This window comes from Teleopsis dalmanni, chromosome 1, assembly GCF_002237135.1.
Source record: "Teleopsis dalmanni isolate 2A chromosome 1, ASM223713v2, whole genome shotgun sequence".
Classification (NCBI taxonomy): Eukaryota; Metazoa; Arthropoda; class Insecta; order Diptera; family Diopsidae; genus Teleopsis; species Teleopsis dalmanni.
Genome location: NC_051846.1, coordinates 135,224,173 through 135,246,441, shown reverse-complemented (window position 1 = coordinate 135,246,441; position 22,269 = coordinate 135,224,173). Strand labels below are relative to the sequence as shown.

Below are 22,269 nucleotides of genomic sequence, written 5' to 3'. Positions count from 1 at the left end.
TAAACTCGTTAACATCTTTCCTGCACTAGGCTGTTGACTGACCTTGTATTTTTGACAGGTATCACACTTCCGCACATATTCTTTGATGTCGCGATACATTCCTGGCCAAAAATATCTCGATGTAACTCGAAGGATCGTTTTTTGATTACCTAAGTGCCCTGCCGTGATATCATTGTGACACTCTTTTAATACTTGAGGCCGAATGGCTTGCGGTACACACAGTTTCCAGCAAGGATGTCCCTCGTTGCTATAAGAGTTGGGTATACGACGGTACAGCTGATTATTTTCGATAGAATAGTCGGGGTATTTACTTGGATTATCGGTTATTGCTCTTCTCAAGTTCGTTAACCATATACAAGACTGTCCATCTTCTTTTTTCATATCAGGTATATTCACCAGGGCCAGTGTAGTTTGAGGTTGACGAGATAGTGCATCGGCGACGACATTATACTTTCCTTTTCTATATTGTACCTCAAAATTGAATTGTTGCAGCTCTAGCGCCCAGCGCGCGATACGACCAGTTGGATTTTCAATGTTGTTTAATCATTTCAGCGCCAGATGATCGGTTATGACTACGAAACGATAACCTTCTAAATATTGTTTCATTTTTCTTACTCCCCAGACAATCGCCAGACACTCCTTTTCAGTCGTCGAGTAGTTTTTCTCAGCTGGATTTAAACTGCGACTTGCATAAGCTATCACCTTTTCTTCGCCGTCTATTTCTTGGGTCAATATTGCTCCAAGTCCAAAATTACTGGCATCTGTCTGCAATACAAATTGTTCGGTGAAGTTGGGGCACGCTAAAATTGGGGCACTCGTTAATTTTTCTTTCAACATATCGAACGCCACTTGTTGCTCTGACGTCCATTGCCATCGTTTACCTTTCTTTAATAACATCGTAAGGGGTTGTATTGTATTTGAGAAGTGTGGTACAAAACGGCGATACCACGAGGCGATTCCAATACACCGTCGTAGTTCCTTGAGGTCTTTTGGTACAGGTAACTCTTTTATGGCTGCAATCTTTTCGGGATCAGTGTGTATACCATGTGGTGTCACCAAATGCCCAAGATACTTTATTTCTTTCATGAAAAATTTACATTTCTGTACGTTGATTTTTAGTTTTGCACACCTTAGTCGATGGAATACCTTTCGCAAATTTTCCATATGTTCCTCCAGTGTATGACCAATTATGATGATGTCATCGAGATATGCAAAAGCAAAAGGTTCCATATCAGGTCCAATCACGGTGTCTAACGCTCGTTGAAATGTTGCTGGGGCGGAGTGCAGTCCAAAAGGCATCACGCGCCACTGAAATAGCCCTCGTCCAGGTACTGTAAACGCAGTATATTCTTTACTTTGTTCAGCCATTGGTATTTGCCAATACCCGTTCTTGAGATCAAGGCTGCTGATATATTTGGCGTCTCTGAGTTGATCTAGAATGTGTTGTATACGAGGAATTGGGTAGGCATCTGGTATTGAGTGTGCATTTACCTGACGATAATCTATGCAAAGTCGCCAACTACCATCCTTTTTCTTCACTAATACCACTGGTGAGCTATAAGGGCTATGAGAGCGTTCGATACAACCTTTTTGTAATAATTCATTTATTTCTTTGTCCAGTATTTGTTGCATGACCGGGTTTCGAGGATAGTATCTTTGTTTAATCGGTTTGTCATCTTTCATGGTGATGGAATGTGTGGTGATGTTGGACAGTCCTTCAAGAGTATCGAACTTCGCTAATTCGCGAGCTAGGAATTTGTCCACATGTTCCGATTCACTTACTGTAGAATTCAGCATTACCATCTCTCGTTTCACATTTGTAGTTTTACTAAGTTTGACTGTATTTTCCCCTATTTTGAAGATACTTGACGCCGAAACCAGGAAGTCCATCCCCAAGACCATATCATGTACCATTCCTTCTAACACTAATAGTTCAACTGCATAGTCACAGGCCCCGATTCGCAGTGATGTGTGAATTGTTGTATTTATGTTCCGCGGTGAACCATCTGCCAAACGTACCACCAAATCTACTTCGTTGTGTTTGCCATATAACCGTTTTGCTATGCCCGGATGAATAAAACATTTACTGGCCCCTGTATCAACCATGGCTGTCATCTGTTGATCCTGAATGAATATTTTGATAAGAAGACGATTATTTTCAATTATGAATGGTTCTGAGACGGTGTTGGAATTTCGGTCACGCCCCTTGCTTCTGGACGGCGTGACCGCTGGAAGTTTCCCGGAACTTTTCGACAGCAATCAATTGTTCGTACATCACGTCTGCCGCACTGCCAACAGAAGAGGATACGAGGGTTCTGACATCCCCGCGCTTGGTGTCCTTGTCGTCCACATCGAAAGCAAGCTGAAGCTAAGTTTATTGGTTCCACTGCTGCAAGTACCATCGGTTTATCTCGTCGTTCTGGTGTTGTAAAAGATTCCCTTGGTTTTCTGCTTTTTCCTTCGTCCCGAACTGCTTCGTAGTCGTTAGCGAGTAATATAAGCTCTCGTAATGTACAAAACTCGCGTCGCTTTATATGCATCCTGTATTCTGTTAAACTATTTCGGTAGAATCGTTCAAGCTTTGCTCCATCGTCCATTTTCAAATGTTGCATCAACTTCTGCAATTCCAACACGTAAGTTTTAAATGATTCACCAGGTTTCTGCATTCTGTTTCTTAACTCGTCTTCTAAGCGCTCGAAGTAACGATGAGGAAGGAAAAATTCTAGAAAATCAAATTTAAACTGCTCCCAGTGGTCCCAGTCCCCTTTATTGTGACGGAACCATACCAAGGCCTGCCCTTTCAGTAATTCTGGCATCGCACGAGGTAGCATATTTTTAGCAATATCATATCCACTCGCTAACTCTTCCACACGCTCCACAAACGCCAACGGATCGCCACTCTCATCAAATCGGACCGCCCATTTTCTAGCCTGATCGATAACTGTTGCTTGCATGGTTCTAGGTTGTGTATATGGTACGTGTAACGTATGTTGCGTGTACTGCTGCTGATGTAAAGGAAGAGTCAATTGTGGAATATTATCTTGGCATCGCTCCGTTGTCTGTTCTGGGGGTGGCAATGGTATTTCCTCCACGGCGTGATCGCATTCTACTTCACCTACGGACACTCTGCTATGTCTATCTTCAAGTTCTTTTAATCGTGTTATTATCTGCGGTTTGTGGTCAGCTTGTGCAATAAAGTTTGCCAATCGCCGGCGCAATTCATCGACGACACCTGTTGAATCTTGTTCGAATTCGTCCAAATAAGCGACTAGCTCTTCTTTGCGTAAATTTCTTACCCAGCTGCGACCCATATTAACTGATATACGATGTTTTGTGATATCTGAAACTAAAGAACTAGCTGTGTTTCGATGTATTTTGTTGAACCTTAGTCGAGGGTCCCTGCTCGGGCGCCACTTGTAATGAACCTAATTTTTCCTAGCCGGGGTAGTTCTCAGCCTAGTCCAAGGTCTTACAAGAAAATTTCTATTCGCGGGGACCCAGCGTTCAACTACTGTCGTTTCTACCGTTGAAGTAAGATGCCGTACAACAAAGTAATTATTTTAGAATTCAAGTTTTTTTCTTTATTGAACAATTTGTAATATATGTATAACAATAAATGTATTTTAAATATAAAAAAACAATTTATCAAATAATATCTTTACAATTACTCGTAGATAATAATAAGCAAATAATATTTAACTGATTTCAATTTTATTGAACAATTTGTAATATATGTATAACCATAAATGTATTTTAAATAAAAAACAATTTATCAAATAATATCTTTACAATTACTCGTAGATAATAATAAGCAAATAATATTTAACTGATTTCAATTTTTTTAAAAAAAAATAATATTAGTTAATCATATTTTAGGTTTAAAGTTTTATAAATGCATTTTTGTGTTCACTTAAATACAACAAAATTTATAAAAAAAAACTCATAAAATGTTTTTAAATAAAAATATAAGGGAAGAAGAATTTCTATTAAGCGTAGACGTGTGAAGATTACTTTGGTATTTCACTTAGAATTTTATGTAATATTTTTACATTCCTTAAATGTGGATTAAGTAATTAAATTTTTAATGTTACACTTTATAATTAATTAAGATTATGTTTGCATATAACAGAATACATTTTTTCCACAAATATCTTGTTTTTCAGTTGTTTAATTTCAATTTTTACAAAGATACATTTTTTTTTCATAGATTCTATTTCATAAGAACTAATAATTCATGAGCTTGTTGTGTTTAGAAAGTTTATGCTCCTATGCGCTTAACTTGAAGCCTTTACGATTGTGATTGCCTTGTTGTTACTTTTCTCATTTCCATTTAAGTGAATAAAATTTGTAGGTATTCAATTATACAATTTGGAATTTGTTAATTTTTAAGCAATTCGTCCGATTTAAATAAAATAACTTATAAATTCGCGTTTATACATTGAAGTTACTTACGCGAAAATCTGCACTGTATTTTATACATATATAAGTCTTACCCTCTCTGGTACATCAGGGCTGCTTACAACGTCCAGCGATGATTATCAGGAAACACCAATCAATTTAAGCTTTGCCACGTATCGGAGAAAAAGGAGACACCCAAGCCACGCCACGTCTTTTGCTTGTGGTGTCAACACGTTTATACGTTCGAACGAGCACGAGTACAAAATCTTTTAATTGACCACTGTTAAAGCCGTCAATTATTTCTTTTATACTGTGGCTATTAACACTATTATCCCGTTTCGCGCCGTGTCGATAAACTATTTCAATTTTTTTTTTTGTTTCTTTATATATTATAAAACGAAAATTACACAATTTTAAGAATTTTATTTCCACTGGTTAAATTAATATTAAAGTAGTTTTAATTGTTATATAAAAAATGCAAAGAAAACTTTTTTTTTTTTTTATTTATTTAAAAAAAAAAACTAAGTAATTAACACCACCGGTACGATGCGTTGCGTTCAACATAACCACGAGCCAAGAGACAGAAACTCCTCCGCTTGCGCCTTTTATTCTCCTTTTTTCTAACTGCGTCGAGCGGACTTTTTTGCTAGCCGTTGTTCGGTCAATGCCCTCAACATTTCCCCTCATCAGGTATTCTGTTGGTTTCTTTTCAGGCTTCTGAAAGCTTTAAACTGCACTCACAGCTTTTTTCCCTTTTATTATCCGCTGCAACATTTTTACGATCAACCGAAAATGTACAAAACACATGACAATGACATTTCTTATTTTCTCTAATTTTGTTTTGATTATTTCTATTTTTACAATGTGGTTCATGGTTCGCGAAAAATAATTTAAATTTATTTTAATTAATATTGTTCGAATTATATTAATTAAAATCAATATTCGTCAGGGTATTTCAAGGTATGTATAGCATTTTTTTGATATGTTGGCTTACACAACATCAAATTTTATTTCATTATAGGTAACTTTGACGTCATCATTTTTAAATATGTGTGAAGTGCGTATTGTGGCAAGACTAAAATTTATTCAAAAAAATTTAGTCGTCACAAACTATGTAATCGATTTCATCCATTTTTATTCTATTCAAAATCAAAATTTTTATTTACTTTTAAAAATAATTTGTAAAAACCGGCGGTCTTCTATGGCATAAAAGACAGAATCACTAATGTAAAAATTGCCTTCAAGCGGTATATATAAATTTTCATATATAATTAAAATTTTTTAATCAATACCTTTCCTTAGGGTCATTGCTAATTGCTGGGGTATCATCAGCCTCGACCGAGTCGTCCCAATAAATTTATAATTGCCAAAATATTCAAGGACGTTATTTAATTTACTCTATTTATATACAACCGATCATATTGAAATAAATTTGATTTGAATATTTCTTTATCTCGAAATATTCTTTTCTTTACTATGCCAATGAGTATTTATTATATAGATTGCGCCTCAGGAACAAATTAGCTGATCACACTGCGGGTCTACTAGTAGATCTTTTTTAGGCTCAATTTTTCACGCAAATTCTCATTAGTGAGAAAATATGAACCAAAGAAAATATAAACACACATATGATAATAACATAAGTATAATTTCAAATGCCGTAATAACTTTACAATTGAAAAACTTCTAGTAAAAATAGACAAGAACTTTTTATTTTTGCATATTTGGGTATGTTATTGTTAAACTAAAAAACTTAATTAATGATAATTAATTAATTTTTTATTTATTAATTTATTATGTAATACTATTAATTGGAGTATTTTCTATTTTTTTAATCGAAAAAATTTATTATCTATTTTATTAAGTTTAGAATTTATTGTTTTAAGAATTTATTTTTTTATATATAATTATATAAATAGATCTTATTACAATAATTATTTTATAATAATATATTCAACTTTTAAAGTTTGCAAAGGGACATAAGGTATTTCTATCTCAGTGTTAATAATTCATAATATAGGATAGGATAGGAATAAATGAAGGGTACTAGATCCCGACGGAGTAGAGCCCTGCGACCAAATTGACAATCAGCAGTCCACCCTTGGCAGAGACATGACCATATCAAGAGCTTCCCATCAGCCTGAGAGATTGTCGCACTTACCCTTACGAGTCTGGCTGATAAGCTGGAACTTAGTGGACGGTCTTTACCGCCACCTACTCCCTGAGACGCTAGAGTATTGTTTAGCCATTCAGACTTTGCCAGCTTGCAAAAACAAAGAGCCTATCTACAAACTAACTACTACACGGACTACAAGGTTACAAACTACAAACTACAAACAACAAATTAACTACAAATTTATAACTAATTACTATCACTACAAACATAGATTACAAAACAACACATTCTACCTTAACCTACTGGTAGATCTTGGTTGCACTTCTTGCTCTAATCTCAATCAACATTCCAGTCAGTGACATCAGTGATAACACTGACTGAAATATTGATCAGAATAGCTCAAGTTGTATCTAAGCCCCTACACCACGACAAGGTGCCTACCACGTAGAGGTAGGCACCTTGTCGTATATATATATTATATATATATTATATATAATATATATATAAATTATTGTATATATATGGTGGGACGTTGGGACAGCGCAGTGTCCAACAAGTGGCCCCACTGAAGTGAAGGATTAGTCGAAGTAGTCCACGAAACGACTTGGGTCCTTTTTCGTCCTTCGATTCTCGGATGTTGTTATTGAGTTAAAGCTGGAGTGGCTTCCGTTCGCATAACTACATCTTTTGTTAATGCAAGCATCTCATTTAGCTTGAGGTTTCCTGCCAAGTCGTCACCAACCCAATGGTGTCCCAAGACAGTCTTCCTCCTACTTGCCAGTGCTGGACATTGACACAATATATGCACCGCTGTCTCCTTTTCTTCTAGATATAGTCTGCAAGTGTCTTCTTCAGCAAGAGTTATCTTTTTGAGGTGATACTTGAAGTTGCCATGTCCAGTAATTAGTGAGGTCAGCCAGCTTAGAGTGCTCCGCGAATAACTAAGCACTTTTCTGGCCCACGGTTTAGGTAACATGAGTTTGATCTGTCTACAAGTACTCAACTCTCTCCATCTATTAAAATGAAGTGAGATTATCCACTTATAGACATAGGCTGCCGTCATGCTGTACCCCAATGGTATTCTGGGCTCCGGGCCACAGAAATTATGGCTTGATCCTTGCTTTGCAAGTTCATCTGCCTTCTCGTTTTGCTCAATACCGATGTGTCCTTTAACCCACATGATCGTCATCTCATTTCCATGAGCACATTCCATGAGCTTCGTTACACATTCTTGTACTAAGCTGTTAGTTATGTATGTCCTTTGAATGCTTTTGATAACTGCTTGGTTGTCCAGCGCTATCAGAATCTTTTTCTGATATACCTGACAATCCAATAGGTGATCCAGAGCATGAGAGACCGCCATAAGTTCCGCTTGATAGACGGAAACATATATTCCTAGATGTAGAGCGCATGTTAGATTTAGCTCTTTCGAGTAAACCCCAGCACCAGCTCTGCCATCCATTAAGGAACCATCGGTAAATATGCAAATGTCATTCCTTCCACATTCATTATGTAGAAGGCCGTCTACTATCAGTGTTCTGTAGGACACTTCTGCCCCATAAACCCTCTTCATAGTCGCCAATGGCATCTGCGTTTCCTTGACAGCGGCCTGGACGAGATCAAGAATCTTACGATGGTCCACTAATTTTCCGAAGTTTTTCCACGTGGAGCTCCGGTTCATGCGAATTGCTGCCAGTGCCGCCGTTTTCTTTATATGTAAATCCAACGGAAGCAAGCCTAGCATCGCCTCTAATGCCGGTGTTGGTGTAGTTCGCATAGCGCCTGTTATTCCAACACAGGCTAGTCGCTGGACTCTATCTAACTTCGTCTTTATTGTCTTTTGGGTAACTTTACACCACCAGACAACTGACGCATATGTTATAATAGGTCTGACCATCATAATATAGATCCAGTGCATCGATTTTGGGGATATCCCCCATGACTGTACCTGTGACCCCTCCTAATGTTGGTCTCTAGAAATAAATGTTGCTAGGTCTCTAGAAATAAAGTTAGTTAACGGAAGATGTTTTACGTCTCCACTGATTAAGATAGCTGCAAGTGGCACTGCTATCGATCGGTCATAATCCAGCTTACCTGAATTAGAGTTTAGACCCCGAATGTGGCCACCGAACACCCACGGCTCTTGAAGAAGTCATACTGCGATGTTGTTGATTTGAACAATTCTGCACAGGGTGGCTGATGGTCCTTTAGCATGGCGCAGATTTGCCTGGAGCACTCTGGAAGTGCTCATTTGGGTCGTTAAGAGACTTACGGACGAGACTTTCACGTTTGTCTCGTCGAGAAGCCATGTTCTTGGCATCCCTTGATTGCTGCAGTAAAATTTTACCGACTAGGGATGATTTATTGGTAGTGGTCCTTGTCACTTTACCCGTGGAGGGCATTGTGGACTTAATTACTGAGGTGGGAATCTGGACAGAGCTTCCGCTAGCAGTGCTAACAGCTTTGCTAGCAACTGTCCGTGTGGGATGTTGCCGCAGCCGAGGATGACTGGACGTTGCAATATTATGTATATATAGTAGATATTGTAATATTAGGCGTTAGATATTAGGAAAGGCTTCTACAAAAATACCGAAAGAGCAGATCTAAGCTTAAAAAGGCAATTATTAGGAGTAAGAACCAAGCTTTTCAAACTCTGATCAATCATGCAGACCAAAATGTTTTGGGCGATGGCTACAAAATAGTAATGCGTAACTTTAAGATGTTAAGAGGCTCGGTACTTTCGTGTCCTAAAATAATGGCGAATATCGTTAAATACTTGTTCCTAAAAAAGGGAGAACTTAGAATCTTAATATCGATAATCACCGATTTAAATGGGATCCCCCCGATTACAGATTCTAAAGTCATAGCCGCTTCTTCCAGAGTTAGACCCAATAAATCTCCTGGATTGGATGGAATTCCCAATTCCGTATTGAAGAAGGCAATACAAAAACAAGCTTCTACATTCAGGGATGTATTCAACAGCTGCCTACAGGAAGGAATTTTTTCTCCATCTTGGAAAAAGCAAAGAATTGTGCTTATTCTCAAAGGTAATAAGCCCTCAGAACTACCATCGTCTTACAGACCTTTATGCTTACTGGACACTGCAGGTAAGGTCCTTGAAAGAATTATATGTTCTAGATTAGAAAAATTCACGGAGGAAAGGCAGGGTCTATCAAATAACCAATTTGGCTTTATACCTAAACGTTGTACTGTTGATGCTATATTACATGTATGGAACATTGCAAAGGAATCTAAGGGCTTAAGGTGGCTAGGTGGTACCAAAAAATACTGCGCGGTGGTGACCTTAGATGTTAAAAATGCTTTCAACGCTGCTGTGTGGAGTAGCATCTTAAATGCACTGATGAAAATAAAAGTCCCAAAATATCTTTTAAAAATAATTACATCATATTTTAAAGACAGAATACGCTTGTATGATACAGATTCCGGACCCAAAACATATAATATTACGGGAAGGGTCAGTTCTAGGGCCAATTCTTTCAAATATCATGTACGATGGTATCCTTGGTCGTACTGCAGGGATTTCCAGGAGTTTGAGCTGAGAATGTAGGGGACTTTTTAGTCCGTAGGCATGTATGACTCAATTGGGTCGCGCATGAATCGGACATGCAAATGGTACGGACCATATCTTTAGAAGATTTTTCCCCCAGGTTCGATACCAAAAAAAAAAAAACAAAAAAATATTAGAACAGCACACTCGTGTGCGAAGAGAATTTTATTTCGCACAGTGCGATGCGAGCATTAAATTTTCTCGCACATCTGATTGTACACATTTTTATAAGTCAGTCGCACAGCACAAATGTGTGTACACGAATCTGTGTGCAAAACCATCGCTTTGTACGATGTGAAATTTGAAACCGCAAAACAAATTTGAGTGCGTATTTTTTTTTTCTTAACACCACAAATGTGCGTGTGCATATTTTAAAAATAATTCCACTCGCACAGTGCAGTGTGCGATTTTGTGCACCACATTCCAAACTCTGCTAAAAATCAAATAATCAATTAATGCATGTTATGTAGGCCTAAGAAAATGATTTAGCTATTAATCTAGACACGTAAAAATAAACGAAAGATACTACCTATGACGTCCCACGTTGTCCGGTGAGCACTACATGCTGCGCTGATCTTCCCGTCTGTTTTTTTTTTCACCTCACTATCATATTTTTCTTTCACATTTGTTTTGTTTTTTTTTTCAATAAAAAGCCATTAGTGTATTATATTTATATTGAAAAAAATATATATTAATTTTGTAAATAACGTGCACTACGTACATGCTATCAATGAAAAAAGCAAACACATGTAAAAAGTAAACCTCTTGCACCTGCTGGTCTTTTGTGGTTTTATTTGTTTTTTTTTTTTTTTTTTTATTTATTAACGATTCTTCAAATAAAGACAAAAATCGTTTTAATATTGCACCTAGTACAAATAACAAAAAAAAGGTACTAATAAGCAATTTTATTTGAATATTTAATGTAAAAAAAAAAAAATGAAGCTATTTTGCTACTCGCTGTCCATTAAGTCTGCCACTGTTTTCCTTTTTAGCCGTCTAGATACTGCAACCACCTGGAGAAGACTGGATGCTGTAACGTTGACATGTGTTTTCAATCGCTGTTTGTGAGCAATGGCACACCTTTTTGCCACGACGTCGACTGTTGGTATGTCAAGGTCACGGTGGAGATCACTGTTTCTAATGTAATATGGAGCATTTACGATGCATCGTAGTACTTTATTTTGAAAGCGCTGGATAGTTGCAATGTATTTCTTGCTGGCACAACCCCAGAACTGTATGCCATAACTCCAAGCCGGCTTTAGTATTTGATTGTAGACCATTAGTTTGTTGTGGATTGCCAGTTTAGAGCGCCTGCCTATGAGGTGGTAAAATTTCTTTAGTTTTAGGTCAAGGTCTTCTCGTTTTTTCTTAACATGCGCTTTCCAGCGCAGCTTGGCGTCAAGCGTAATGCCCAGATATTTGGCTTCGTTGGCGTGTGGAATTTTTGTGGCATCGATATGAATTGGAATATGGTTATAATTTCTCAATGAGAAGACTATATGTACTGATTTTTCCTTATTGAGCTTAATTCTCCATTTTTTTGCCCATGAAGCAATTTGATTGACTGTGTGTTGCAGATTAGCCGTCGCGTCTTCTATATTGTTTTCGATTGCTAGAACCGCAGTATCGTCTGCAAATGTTGCTGTAACTAGTTGGTTTGCAGAGGGTAAGTCGTGTGTATACAGGAGATATAGAATGGGCCCAAGAATGCTCCCCTGCGGGACGCCTGCGCTAATCTTCTTTAGTGCTGAATGTGCATCTTCATATTTAACACTGAAGTACCTGTCGTTTAGATACGATGATAGCAGCTTACAGTATTGTATAGGCAATAATGATTTAAGTTTATGGAGTAATCCTTCATGCCAAACCTTATCGAAGGCTTGTGATACATCTAAGAACACGGCACAACACACTTTCTTCTCTTGCATCGCCGATTCAATGGCATTTACGACTACATGTATTTGGTCGATGGTTGAATGGTTTTTTCTGAAGCCGAATTGATGATCCGGAATTAAGCGTCTTCTCTCAATTATTGGTGATAAACGCGCTAGTAGTAGTTTTTCAAAAAGCTTCGATAAGGTTGGCAATAGAGATATTGGCCTATATGAGGATACATCATTGGGAGACTTCCCTGGTTTGGGTATCATAATTACCTCAGCGAATTTCCAAAAAATGGGTACATGTTTCAAACGGAGGCACGAATTAATTAAATCGCATAGGTAGCTGATGCAGTTATTGGGTAAGTTCCGAAGAACTTCAGCCGTTATTAAGTCAAAACCAGGAGATTTTTTGAGTTTCATTGTCAAAATTTGTTTTCTCACTTCTTCCGTAGTGACTGGAACAATTGCAGCGTCGCCTTCGGGCCAATTTGTACTTGACCCAATAACATCTTGGCCTTCATTTGGACTGAAGGTTTTCTCTAGGTGTTCAGCAAACAGGTTCGCCTTTTGAGAATTTGTTTTAGCCCAGTGAGTTTTGTTTATTTTTACTGGGGCAGACTGCTGCATTGGTCTGTTAAATGATTTAGCAGCTTTCCACAAAGAGTATTCATTTTTTTTGTCTGCCGTGAGGCCCATCAGAAAACTATTAAAGGTATTATTTTTGTATGATTTGATGGATGTGCGTAACTTTTTAGTTGCTCGGTTTAGTTGCGATTTAATTAACGGACATCTTGTTGCTTGCCAACGTTTTCGCAATTTTCGCTTCTCCGTAATCTTTTTTGTGATGAAGGGTGGGTATTTTTTACCATGTAGAGCTTGGAGTTTTGGTGTTGGTGTACTGTTCCACGCTGCCATCTGCAATTGCTGAGTGAAATGAAGTACTGCGTCATCTAGTTGCTCGCTGTTAACAATATGATCAAACTTATGCAAATGTACAAGCTGAAGCTGAAAATATTTCCAGTCGGTAAATTTATTTGCTAACTTGAGTGTGTTCTGGTTTATTGTTGGATTTTGTGAAACTATCAGCAGCACTGGTGAGTGGTCAGAGCTAAAGTCGAAGCCTTCTGAGATGGTTAGGTGAGATGCTGGAATATTTTTGTAGACAAAGAAGTCTATTAGGTCTGGAACTTTGCTAGTATCCGACGGCCAGTACGTTGGTTTACCTGTTGAAATTGAATTACAAGCTGCGAGTTGCATGGCTTTGTAAATTTCTCTTCCTTTGGTTGTATTAAGTCTTGAGCCCCAAAACGTATTTTTTGCATTGAAGTCTCCTCCAATTATAAAACGGCCTTGAAACCGGTTAAAGAGAGATAAGTAGTCTGCACACTTCAACTGATGCCTGGGAGGACTATATAATGCAGTTACGACCAGCGGCTGATTAAAGGTTTCCACGGAAACAGAAGTAGCTTGAAATTCGATTGTGCTATATTGTTCTAGTAAGTGATGTTTTATCGAGTTTCTAATTATGACAGCGCTGCCACCCCTAGCGCAATTATCAGGATGTATGGTATGGTATAGAATATAGTTTTTAAACGTTATGTGCGATTGCTTAGTAAAATGAGTTTCAGCGATTAAACCGATATCAATGTTTTCGCTATTTACGACTTCGAGTTCATTTTTATGTTTTGTTAAGCCATTCGCATTCCATAAGAATAGTTTCAAACGATTAGTCATAATCTAAAAATTGCATATTGTGCTCTAGCACGCTTAGACGTTGTTCGAGCGTTTTAAATACCTCTTCTTGTAGATTAAGTTTTGTTAAGATAATTGACAACGCGTTGTTGCTTTGTGACTCAGTACTTTGAATGGGTCCCTTTACAGTTTGGGCGTAAGTGACTGTTCTAACACTAGTAGGTCCAATAATTTTGGATTTACTTTTTGTTACAGCAACTTGATTATTTTCGTCAGCCTTAGTTTTGTCAGCTTTGTTTTTTAATTTTATTTTTTGTAATTCTTTAGTGACTATACAACCACGATAGTTCGCTGGATGCGGTTCGCCACAGTTGCAGCATTTAGGCTTATCGGACACTGTCTTTTGGCACTCCGAAGTTAAATGTTTGCCGGCGCATTTAACACAACGTTTACATTGAGGAATTAAGTTTGACGGTTTGATGGGTTCAATCTTTACAATTGTGTTAAGAATACTTTTTATCTCATAGATTTTCTTCACATCTTCGGTTGAGTCAAATGACAAAAGGAACATATCAAGCGGTTCTTTAATCTTCCATTTGAGTTTGTTTATCGCACCGATTGCTTTTAAACCTTGGTTGTTTAAGTCATTTATAATCGATTCTTGATCACACGAATGGTGAAGATTTTTTACAATAACTTTTATTGGCCTAGTTTGCTTGTCTTCGTAGCTGAACCAGGAAATATTTTCGTGACTTAATAGTTTTGTGACAGATCTATAGTCAAAAGAGTCAAAAATTGATACTCTATATGAACCATTATTTATAAGTCGCACAAAAAACTTGTTTTTTATAGTTGCAATAAGTTGTGCATGTAATTTTTTAAAATCATTTATGCCATTGATAACAATAGGAGGAGGTCGAGCAATTTTATTAGGGGCAGCTTGTCCTTTTTGGCAAGTATTTGTTTTAACAGTAGGTCTACTTTGACTAGATACTTCAGGAGAGGATTCGGCCTTACGTTTTTTAGTTGGTCTTTTCTTTTTTAAGATCCAGTCTGTTTCTCTGGCAAGTTCCTCCTCATCGGTTTCATATTTTGCAATTTCTGGTACGTTTTTAAAAGATTTTAATTTTTCGTTTTCACTTCTCAGTGCAGTTAACTCATTGGATAATAATAAATATAAATTTTCAAGCTTTTTAATTTTATTCTGAAGTTCTGTATTTTCTTTTTCAAGTTTGATCATTTTTTCTTTATTTCCACCACCGGGAGGTGGGGTATTAGCATCAGTCATATTAATTTTTAAATTAATACTATTTTTAGCGCGTATATTTATACTAATAATATAAATTTAAATTTAAATTTTTACCTTAAAATTTATAAATAAATATTTTTAGCGTCCTTTCGCGTATTTATTTATTTAGCATTTGTTAGTTATTTAGCTATATTAATTACACAATTACACAATTTATTTAGTTTTTATAGATTTGTTTACAACACTTTTCTTGTGATTTAATTTAAGCTTAAAAGCTTTATTTGCTGTCTCTATCAGCTGTTTTTAAATGTGTGCGAATTTGAGGCAAAATTAACCACTTCAAAAACAAAGTAATTCCGCAAAACCAAAATCCGCTTTTTTACATAAAAACAATATAAATATGTTAATATTTTATTTTGTCGGGCACTATATTTTATAAATTTTTTAAAGAGTCACTGCCTCGGTTTTATTTTTTTGTGATAATTTTAAATTAATTTATACGTTTTACACTTAGAAAAAACATCAAAGTACGCAGTGATATTTTTTGCGCGCACACCTCAAGTTCAATTAAGAAATTTTCAAATGTTTGAGGAAGTAAACTCATCGTTTTGATCTGAATAAATTGAGGCGAATTCTACTAAAGGCTTCACTAAAGTTTGAACTAGTGAGAGAATATGGTATTGCCAAGTGTGAATAACAAACATGAATATAAAAGTAAATTCTAGCTTTTATGGAAAAAAAGAGCTTTTTAGAAGTTCATTTCTCTAAAGATAGGTAAACAAAACCAAAACAAAACCAGACAAAGCAAACAAAAGCAAATCCACAAGAGGAAAACCTGATAATAGGAAAGTGGTAAAAAGTTTTGAAGAACCCTCGGCGCCAAAAATTAAATTAACAGGACTACGAACTTTATAGAAGGTTTTCAGTTATGCGAGTTGTGCTATAAAAATCATAGCAGAAAAGTTGTTCGGTCTCCTTTTTTGGCAAAAGTTTGCGGTGCGTGTCGTGTCCTATTGAAGAAGAAACAAAATTTGGAAAAAGGAATTTGAATTTATATTTTTATATAATATATCATATTTTATAAAAAACACACTTTAAATTAAATAAAAATATCACAATGATTAATTTATGTAATATATTTTATTAGCAAATAATGCGGTATATTTCGTAGACCATCTTCAGTGTTATTACAAATTATACAAATTCAATTATATAAAAAAAAGAAAAATATTATTAAAATGTCAAAAGTCACATAAATAAAACAAAAGAAAGTATAAAAAAATCGAAAAGTAATTTTTAATAAGAATGGTAACCAGTGTTGTCTTAGTCAAAATGAAACATAAATTTTTAAAATAAATGTAAATACAAATAGAAATAAAAAATAAACTTAGCAATTAAATTTTGATTAATGATCTATAAATTTGTGCTAAGCCTTTAGTATCCCTCTTATGGTTTAATTTGCTTTACTGAAGCATTCAGATTTCTGAAAGTTTTCGGTATGTTATTTATTGATATGTAAGTCTGTAAGTCATTGATACATAAGTTTTTGCTTCGCTCTCCGATTTTGTATTTTCAATAGTTTTTTCTTCTTTTATGAAGGATTTTATAATGTTGACCGGAAAATTATTTTTAGTTAATATACCGATAAGAGTTCTTCATTTTCCTTGTGGAAAATTGAATTACTGAATATTTTATAATTTAATTTAAAGTGACTTGTATAAAGAAATTAAAGAAATTAATTTTTGGGCTAAAACACTAAACCAAAGCATTAAAAAAATAAAAAAAAAGTAAAAATAAAAACAAAATTGTTACCTAAATTAAAGTACTTTAATAAGTAAATGAAATAATATTAAAACTAATTTTGTGTTAAAACACCAAACCAAAGCTTTAAACTAACACTAAATGAAAATATTAAAATCCGGAACTTTATTATAAACACAAGGTAAATTTATATGAAACATTTCGAGCTAAAAATTTTGAGAAAAATAAGGCTGCACTAAAAGAAACCTAGAAAAGGAGAAAAAAAAAACTTAAGAACAACTCATCTACCGTTAGTATAGCGCAACGGTGTCCAGGTAGTTCTCCAGAGAAATCAAGTCGAGAGCTAATAGATATTTCTTTGTAAAATATAGTAAAAGTTAATAATTTAACCATTAAAAAATCCAATTTTTAATTAACATATTTTATTTTATATAAGTTTATAAGTCTATTTGCAATTAAATTTTTTTTTTTATAAAAAAAGTAGAAAAAAAAATTTAGGAATTAAATTTAATACTAAAATAAAATTTGATTTGAATAACACAATTTGAATATGTACGAGAATAAAAGAAAGAAATTGATATACATGTAGATACTTATATATACTGTGTAACTAAAAGTAAATTTATTTGTAAAAAAGAAATTAGTCGCAGTTAATTTAATAATAATGTGAAAATTTATGCATGAACACATGTGTAAGAGAAAAAAACAGGAAGAAAAAAAGAGTATGTAAGAGAAAGTAGAAAACATATAAATTTGTTTGATTTTACATATATATATATATATATATGCATATATATTTTTTTTATTATTATTGAAAGTTTCAGCTAGATAAACAGCATCATAAGTGACGTCATTTCTGCCGCTGTAAGGTAATTTATTAAATCTAGTAAACTTAAAAGAAAAAGAGAAAAATTAGTATCTCTAATAAAAATTTATGTTTCTTCATTTTTCTATATACTCTATATATTTGCTATTTTTCTCTGGTGTGACAGGCACCGTGTCTTAAACATTTTTTTACTCAGTTTTTGGTTGTTGATGGTTCAATTTGCTTACATTATTTTTTTTATTGTTAACTTCAAGTTTTTTTACCCACTTTGCTATTATTAGAGTTATGAGTTTTGAAGTTATATAATGTGATATATAATTATTGTTAAATAATATAAAGAATTATAACTTTTTTTGTTTTTATTTATAGTACTGGTTTTAAAGCATATTGAACTACTTATAGCATAAATATTGCAATAGAATTATCTTTTTTTAACTTTTTTTTACAGCAACAACAATACATAATTTTTTTTTTGTATATTAATAATTAAAAATAATAATAATAATAATAAAAGAAATGTTACCACTACTAAATACTATAAAAATTATTCTTGTTATTTTATGAAATTGAGAAATAGTGCTTTAAAATTGAATTGAGTTGAAGCTAACTCATATGTATCATTGAAATAATTATGACACATTAGGATTTTTTAATAAAGGGACAGTACTAGTGTTGTGACCACAATTATCTCTTGAGATAGGGCTAATAAGGCCACCAGTCCACTTACACCCGTTTTGCTTTACTGTTTCAATCTTATTAATTTTTTTTTTTACGGTCACGGTCGTCAAAAACAATGAAATTTCATTAATTTTTTTATTTAAATTCGTAATATTGTCCAACAACAGCAAAATGAAAATGAAACAGAGCAGCAATCTCAGACAGGCACTGTCAGACCTGTTATCGGATTTTCCCGATTTTGAGGGTGTATGTTTATTTTAGAATTTATTTTTAAAACTTCTATTTTTCTTATAATTGAACTTCAATGGTGCTTCTACGTACGGCGGTCACACAACAAAAGAAAAAAAAAACAAACGGAAAAGGAGACTAATCAAAAGAAGCAAAAACAACATCATTCCATGCCTTCAACTGTCAAAGCAGATAAAGGCTTGGATTTAATGTTATGACTTGCTCATTTTCATTCACCCTTTATCGATAAGTGTACGAACATTCCGCCGACGTTGAAAGATTAGTCTTTCAAGGATCACATAGAATAGCAAATTTTTGAACTGGACGACGAACGATCCCCTTTTTTGTTTGGATATCGGCAACACGAACTTTACCATCCTTGCCCTGGATGATTTTTGTCACGCGACCTGTCACCAATACCATTGGTGGCATGTTTTCTTCATGAATCAAAACAAGCGTCCCTGTATGTAAATTATTGGTAACCTTAGTCCATCGATTGCACTGAATCAGTTCGTTGAGATACTCGTTTGACCACCTGATCCAAAATTGTTGTTTCACTGCACTAATGCGCCGCCATCGTTCGAGGTATGACACTTCCACATTTTGATTAATGTTTGGTTAAATGATGCAGTTCATAGGACTCCCAATCAAAAAATGACCTGGTGTCAAAGCTTCGAGGTCATTCGCATCCCACGACACAGGTGAAATCGGTCTGGAATTCAAGATTGCTTCGATTTCTACGAGAGCGGTAGTGAGCTCTTCATATGTTAACTTGCTGTTCACCAACGTACGATACAGGTGCCCCTTTGCAGACTTCACGGCGGCCTCCCAGATACCTCCAAAATGTGGTACTCTAGGTGGAATAAAGTTAAAGGATATTGATTTATTTGAACAGAAATTAATGACATGATTTTTATACGCTTCGCTAGTAAAGCTTCGTAGCGTTATCACAATAAATTTCTGCAGGTGGTCCTTTGCGACCAATGAATCTTTTCAGCGCAGCAATAAATGCATTTGATGACAGATCTGTTACTGCTTCAATATGAACGGCTTTAGTTGTGAAACACACGAAAATGGCTACATAACATTTATAGGGCTGTTTTCCTCGAATTTTCAAGTAAGTTGAAATAGGCCCACAGAAGTCAATTCCGCATTTTTCAAATGATTTGCCTGTCGTCACACGGGACTCAGGCAGATCTCCCATTATCTGGCTTAACAATATTGGTTTATAACGTGTGCAGCTGATACAATTATGTACTATTGTCCTAGTTAATCCTCTAGCATTGACGATCCAATATCGTTATCGTAAAATTGCAATTAACGCCTTAGAACCAGCATGATAATTTTCAATATGATGATGTCTAGCCAAAGTCTCAACGAATTGACAATGTCTTGGTAATAAAAAGGGGTGTTTTCTTTCTTCTGAAATACTCGCATTCATAAGGCGTCCACCAACATGAAGCAATGGAAATCCATCCACCTCTTGAATAAAGAGAGTAGGAGTTTTCAACGAAGTCTTAATTTCCACGTTGTTGTTTATACAATGAATTTCATTAGAGAAATGTTTGCTTTGAATGATCCAAATGATGCAATGTAAAGAATGTCGTAACTCATCACTAGTGAAATTAGGTTGATGACCAGGACCCTTTTGTTTAACTCGGCTACGCACACGAAGCAACCAACCAATAACACGAAGTACTTTAAGATATGAGCTGGTCCGATCTATGAATTGTAGCACTTGATTTGTGGGTGTTTCACATATCATAACTATTTTCCGAATTGCACCATCTACTTCTCGTTTGCATTGAGTGTTACTTATACATGAGTCTAGCCATTCCTCATACTCTCGATTTAGAAATGCTGGCCCTGATAACCAGTTGGATTTCAATAATTCGCTAGTTGAACATCCTCGTGATATTACGTCAGCGGGGTTAATTGAAGTCGGAACATGTCTCCAAGAACAATTTGCAGTAAGTTCTTGTACTTCAGAAATTCGATTTCCCACAAACGTTGTTAATGTGGAGGAATGGTGTTGCAACCAGTGTAATACGACAGTCGAATCTGTCCACAGAAATGTTTGGAAATATATATTGCTAAATATCGGCGCAATTTCGCTATATAGTTGAGCTAGTATAAGCGATCCACAAAGTTCTAATTGAGGTAGGGTTCTTTTCTTTACCGGAGCCACCCGACTTCGTGCCTTCAATAAGTTTACTGAAATATGTCCTTGTTGATTACAAACCCGCACATAAAACCAGCATCCATAAGCTCGAATTGAAGCATCACAAAATCCATATAGTTGCATGTTGATGATATCTGTTTGTAATACATATCGAGGTATTTTAATTGATTTCAAATTATTTAGGTCGTTGATGAAATTTTCGAATCTAATTCCAATTTGTTGTGGAACTACTGTATCCCAGTTTATCTTCATAATCCATAAATCTTACAATAACACTCGTGACTTAATAATTATGGGAGCAATCAATCTCATCGGATCGAAATTAGACGATGAGATCGACAAAATTGAGCGTTTGGTTAATGATGTGTATGTCTTGCTCGGAGTGTACGAAAATAAAAACTGGTCCTGATTTGAATCCCATTTTATACCAAGCGTACTAGTAATTGCTGGTTCATGTAAATTTAAGTCTTTTAATTCATTATTATTGGTGATGAATGATGGATGATTTGACTGTATTTTTGCAATTTCGATACCAGCCTTTCTTAATATTGACGTAATTTCGTATTGTGTTGTTTGTAGTTCATTGAAGTCATCAGCTCCCGTTAACATATCGTCCACATAGAAATGGTTTTTTAGCACATGTGGACCCAATTGATATTCGGTTTCCCACTTTTCCGCAATATATTGAAGACTCCTTATCGCCAAAAAAGGTGACGCGGATAAACCGTAGGTTACTGTATTCAACTGAAACACGCGAATTGGATTATCTTCAGTCTCTCGCCATAATATTTGCTGATAAGAACGGCAGTCAGGATGTATTCGAATCATTCTGTACATTTTTGTTATATCTCTACTTAATGCGAATCTTTTCAATCGAAAACGCATAACATGCAAATATAATTCCGATTGTATAGTTGATCAAACACCACTCGTAATTTCGTGGTTGTGCTACTTGGTTTGAGTACGTAATGGTGAGGTATAAAATATGATTTTATACCTAGCACTTCCGTCATATGATTTAACTGCTCATACTCTTTCATAAAGTTTGTATATTGATACTTTAATTCACAATTGTGGGATAAACGTATTTCCAACGAATGAAAACGCTTTAATGCTACATTGTACGAGTCTCCGAGTAATAAAGGCGATTCTTTAAACGGTAATTGAACCTCAATTCTACCATCTGGTAAAGTGGTAGTAGTTTTCACAAATGCTTCTTCACATAATTGCTCTTCTTCGTTCCATTTCTTACGTATACTGGCTGTGTCTTGTAATAGCCACAGATACTCTAAGTTTTTATTGATTGATTCGATATCAGTATCTACCTTGGTTATATGATATGACTTATTGATAACATGTTTCGATGAACTGTACCATCCTGACACTATCCAACCTAAAACTGTTTCTTGTAACATTGATAAATTACGGCCCAACCTTAATTGCCCACTGCGTAACATTTCGAAGAAGCAATCAGCTCCTATTAACATGTCAATGAGAATTATGAAAGTGCTCGTCAGCTAAATTGATTTTCGACGGTAATTGCCAAGAGCGAATATCTAATGCTGAGTCAGGCTGATACCCAGACAGGCGATTTGAAATTAGAAAGTTCAAATCAAATTCTGAATCATTAAATCGCGATCTAATTGTCGTTTGCGTCTCGTACTTTAACTTCGAGGACGTACACCCAACAC

General features: G+C 35.3%; 1 protein-coding gene across 1 annotated transcript; it reads right to left on the bottom strand.

Moving 5' to 3' along the window:
• Positions 1-21,447: 21,447 nt before the first annotated feature.
• On the bottom strand, positions 21,448-22,065 carry LOC119666251. The gene has a single exon (XM_038075534.1). It carries the CDS (start codon positions 22,063-22,065, stop codon positions 21,448-21,450), a length of 618 nt encoding a protein of 205 aa, XP_037931462.1.
• Between the last annotated feature and the right edge of the window lie 204 nt (positions 22,066-22,269).

Excerpts from the sequence above, each read along its gene's own strand:
- LOC119666251 (XM_038075534.1), bottom strand. The coding sequence starts at position 22,065 with ATGTTAATAGGAGCTGATTGCTTCTTCGAAATGTTACGCAGTGGGCAA.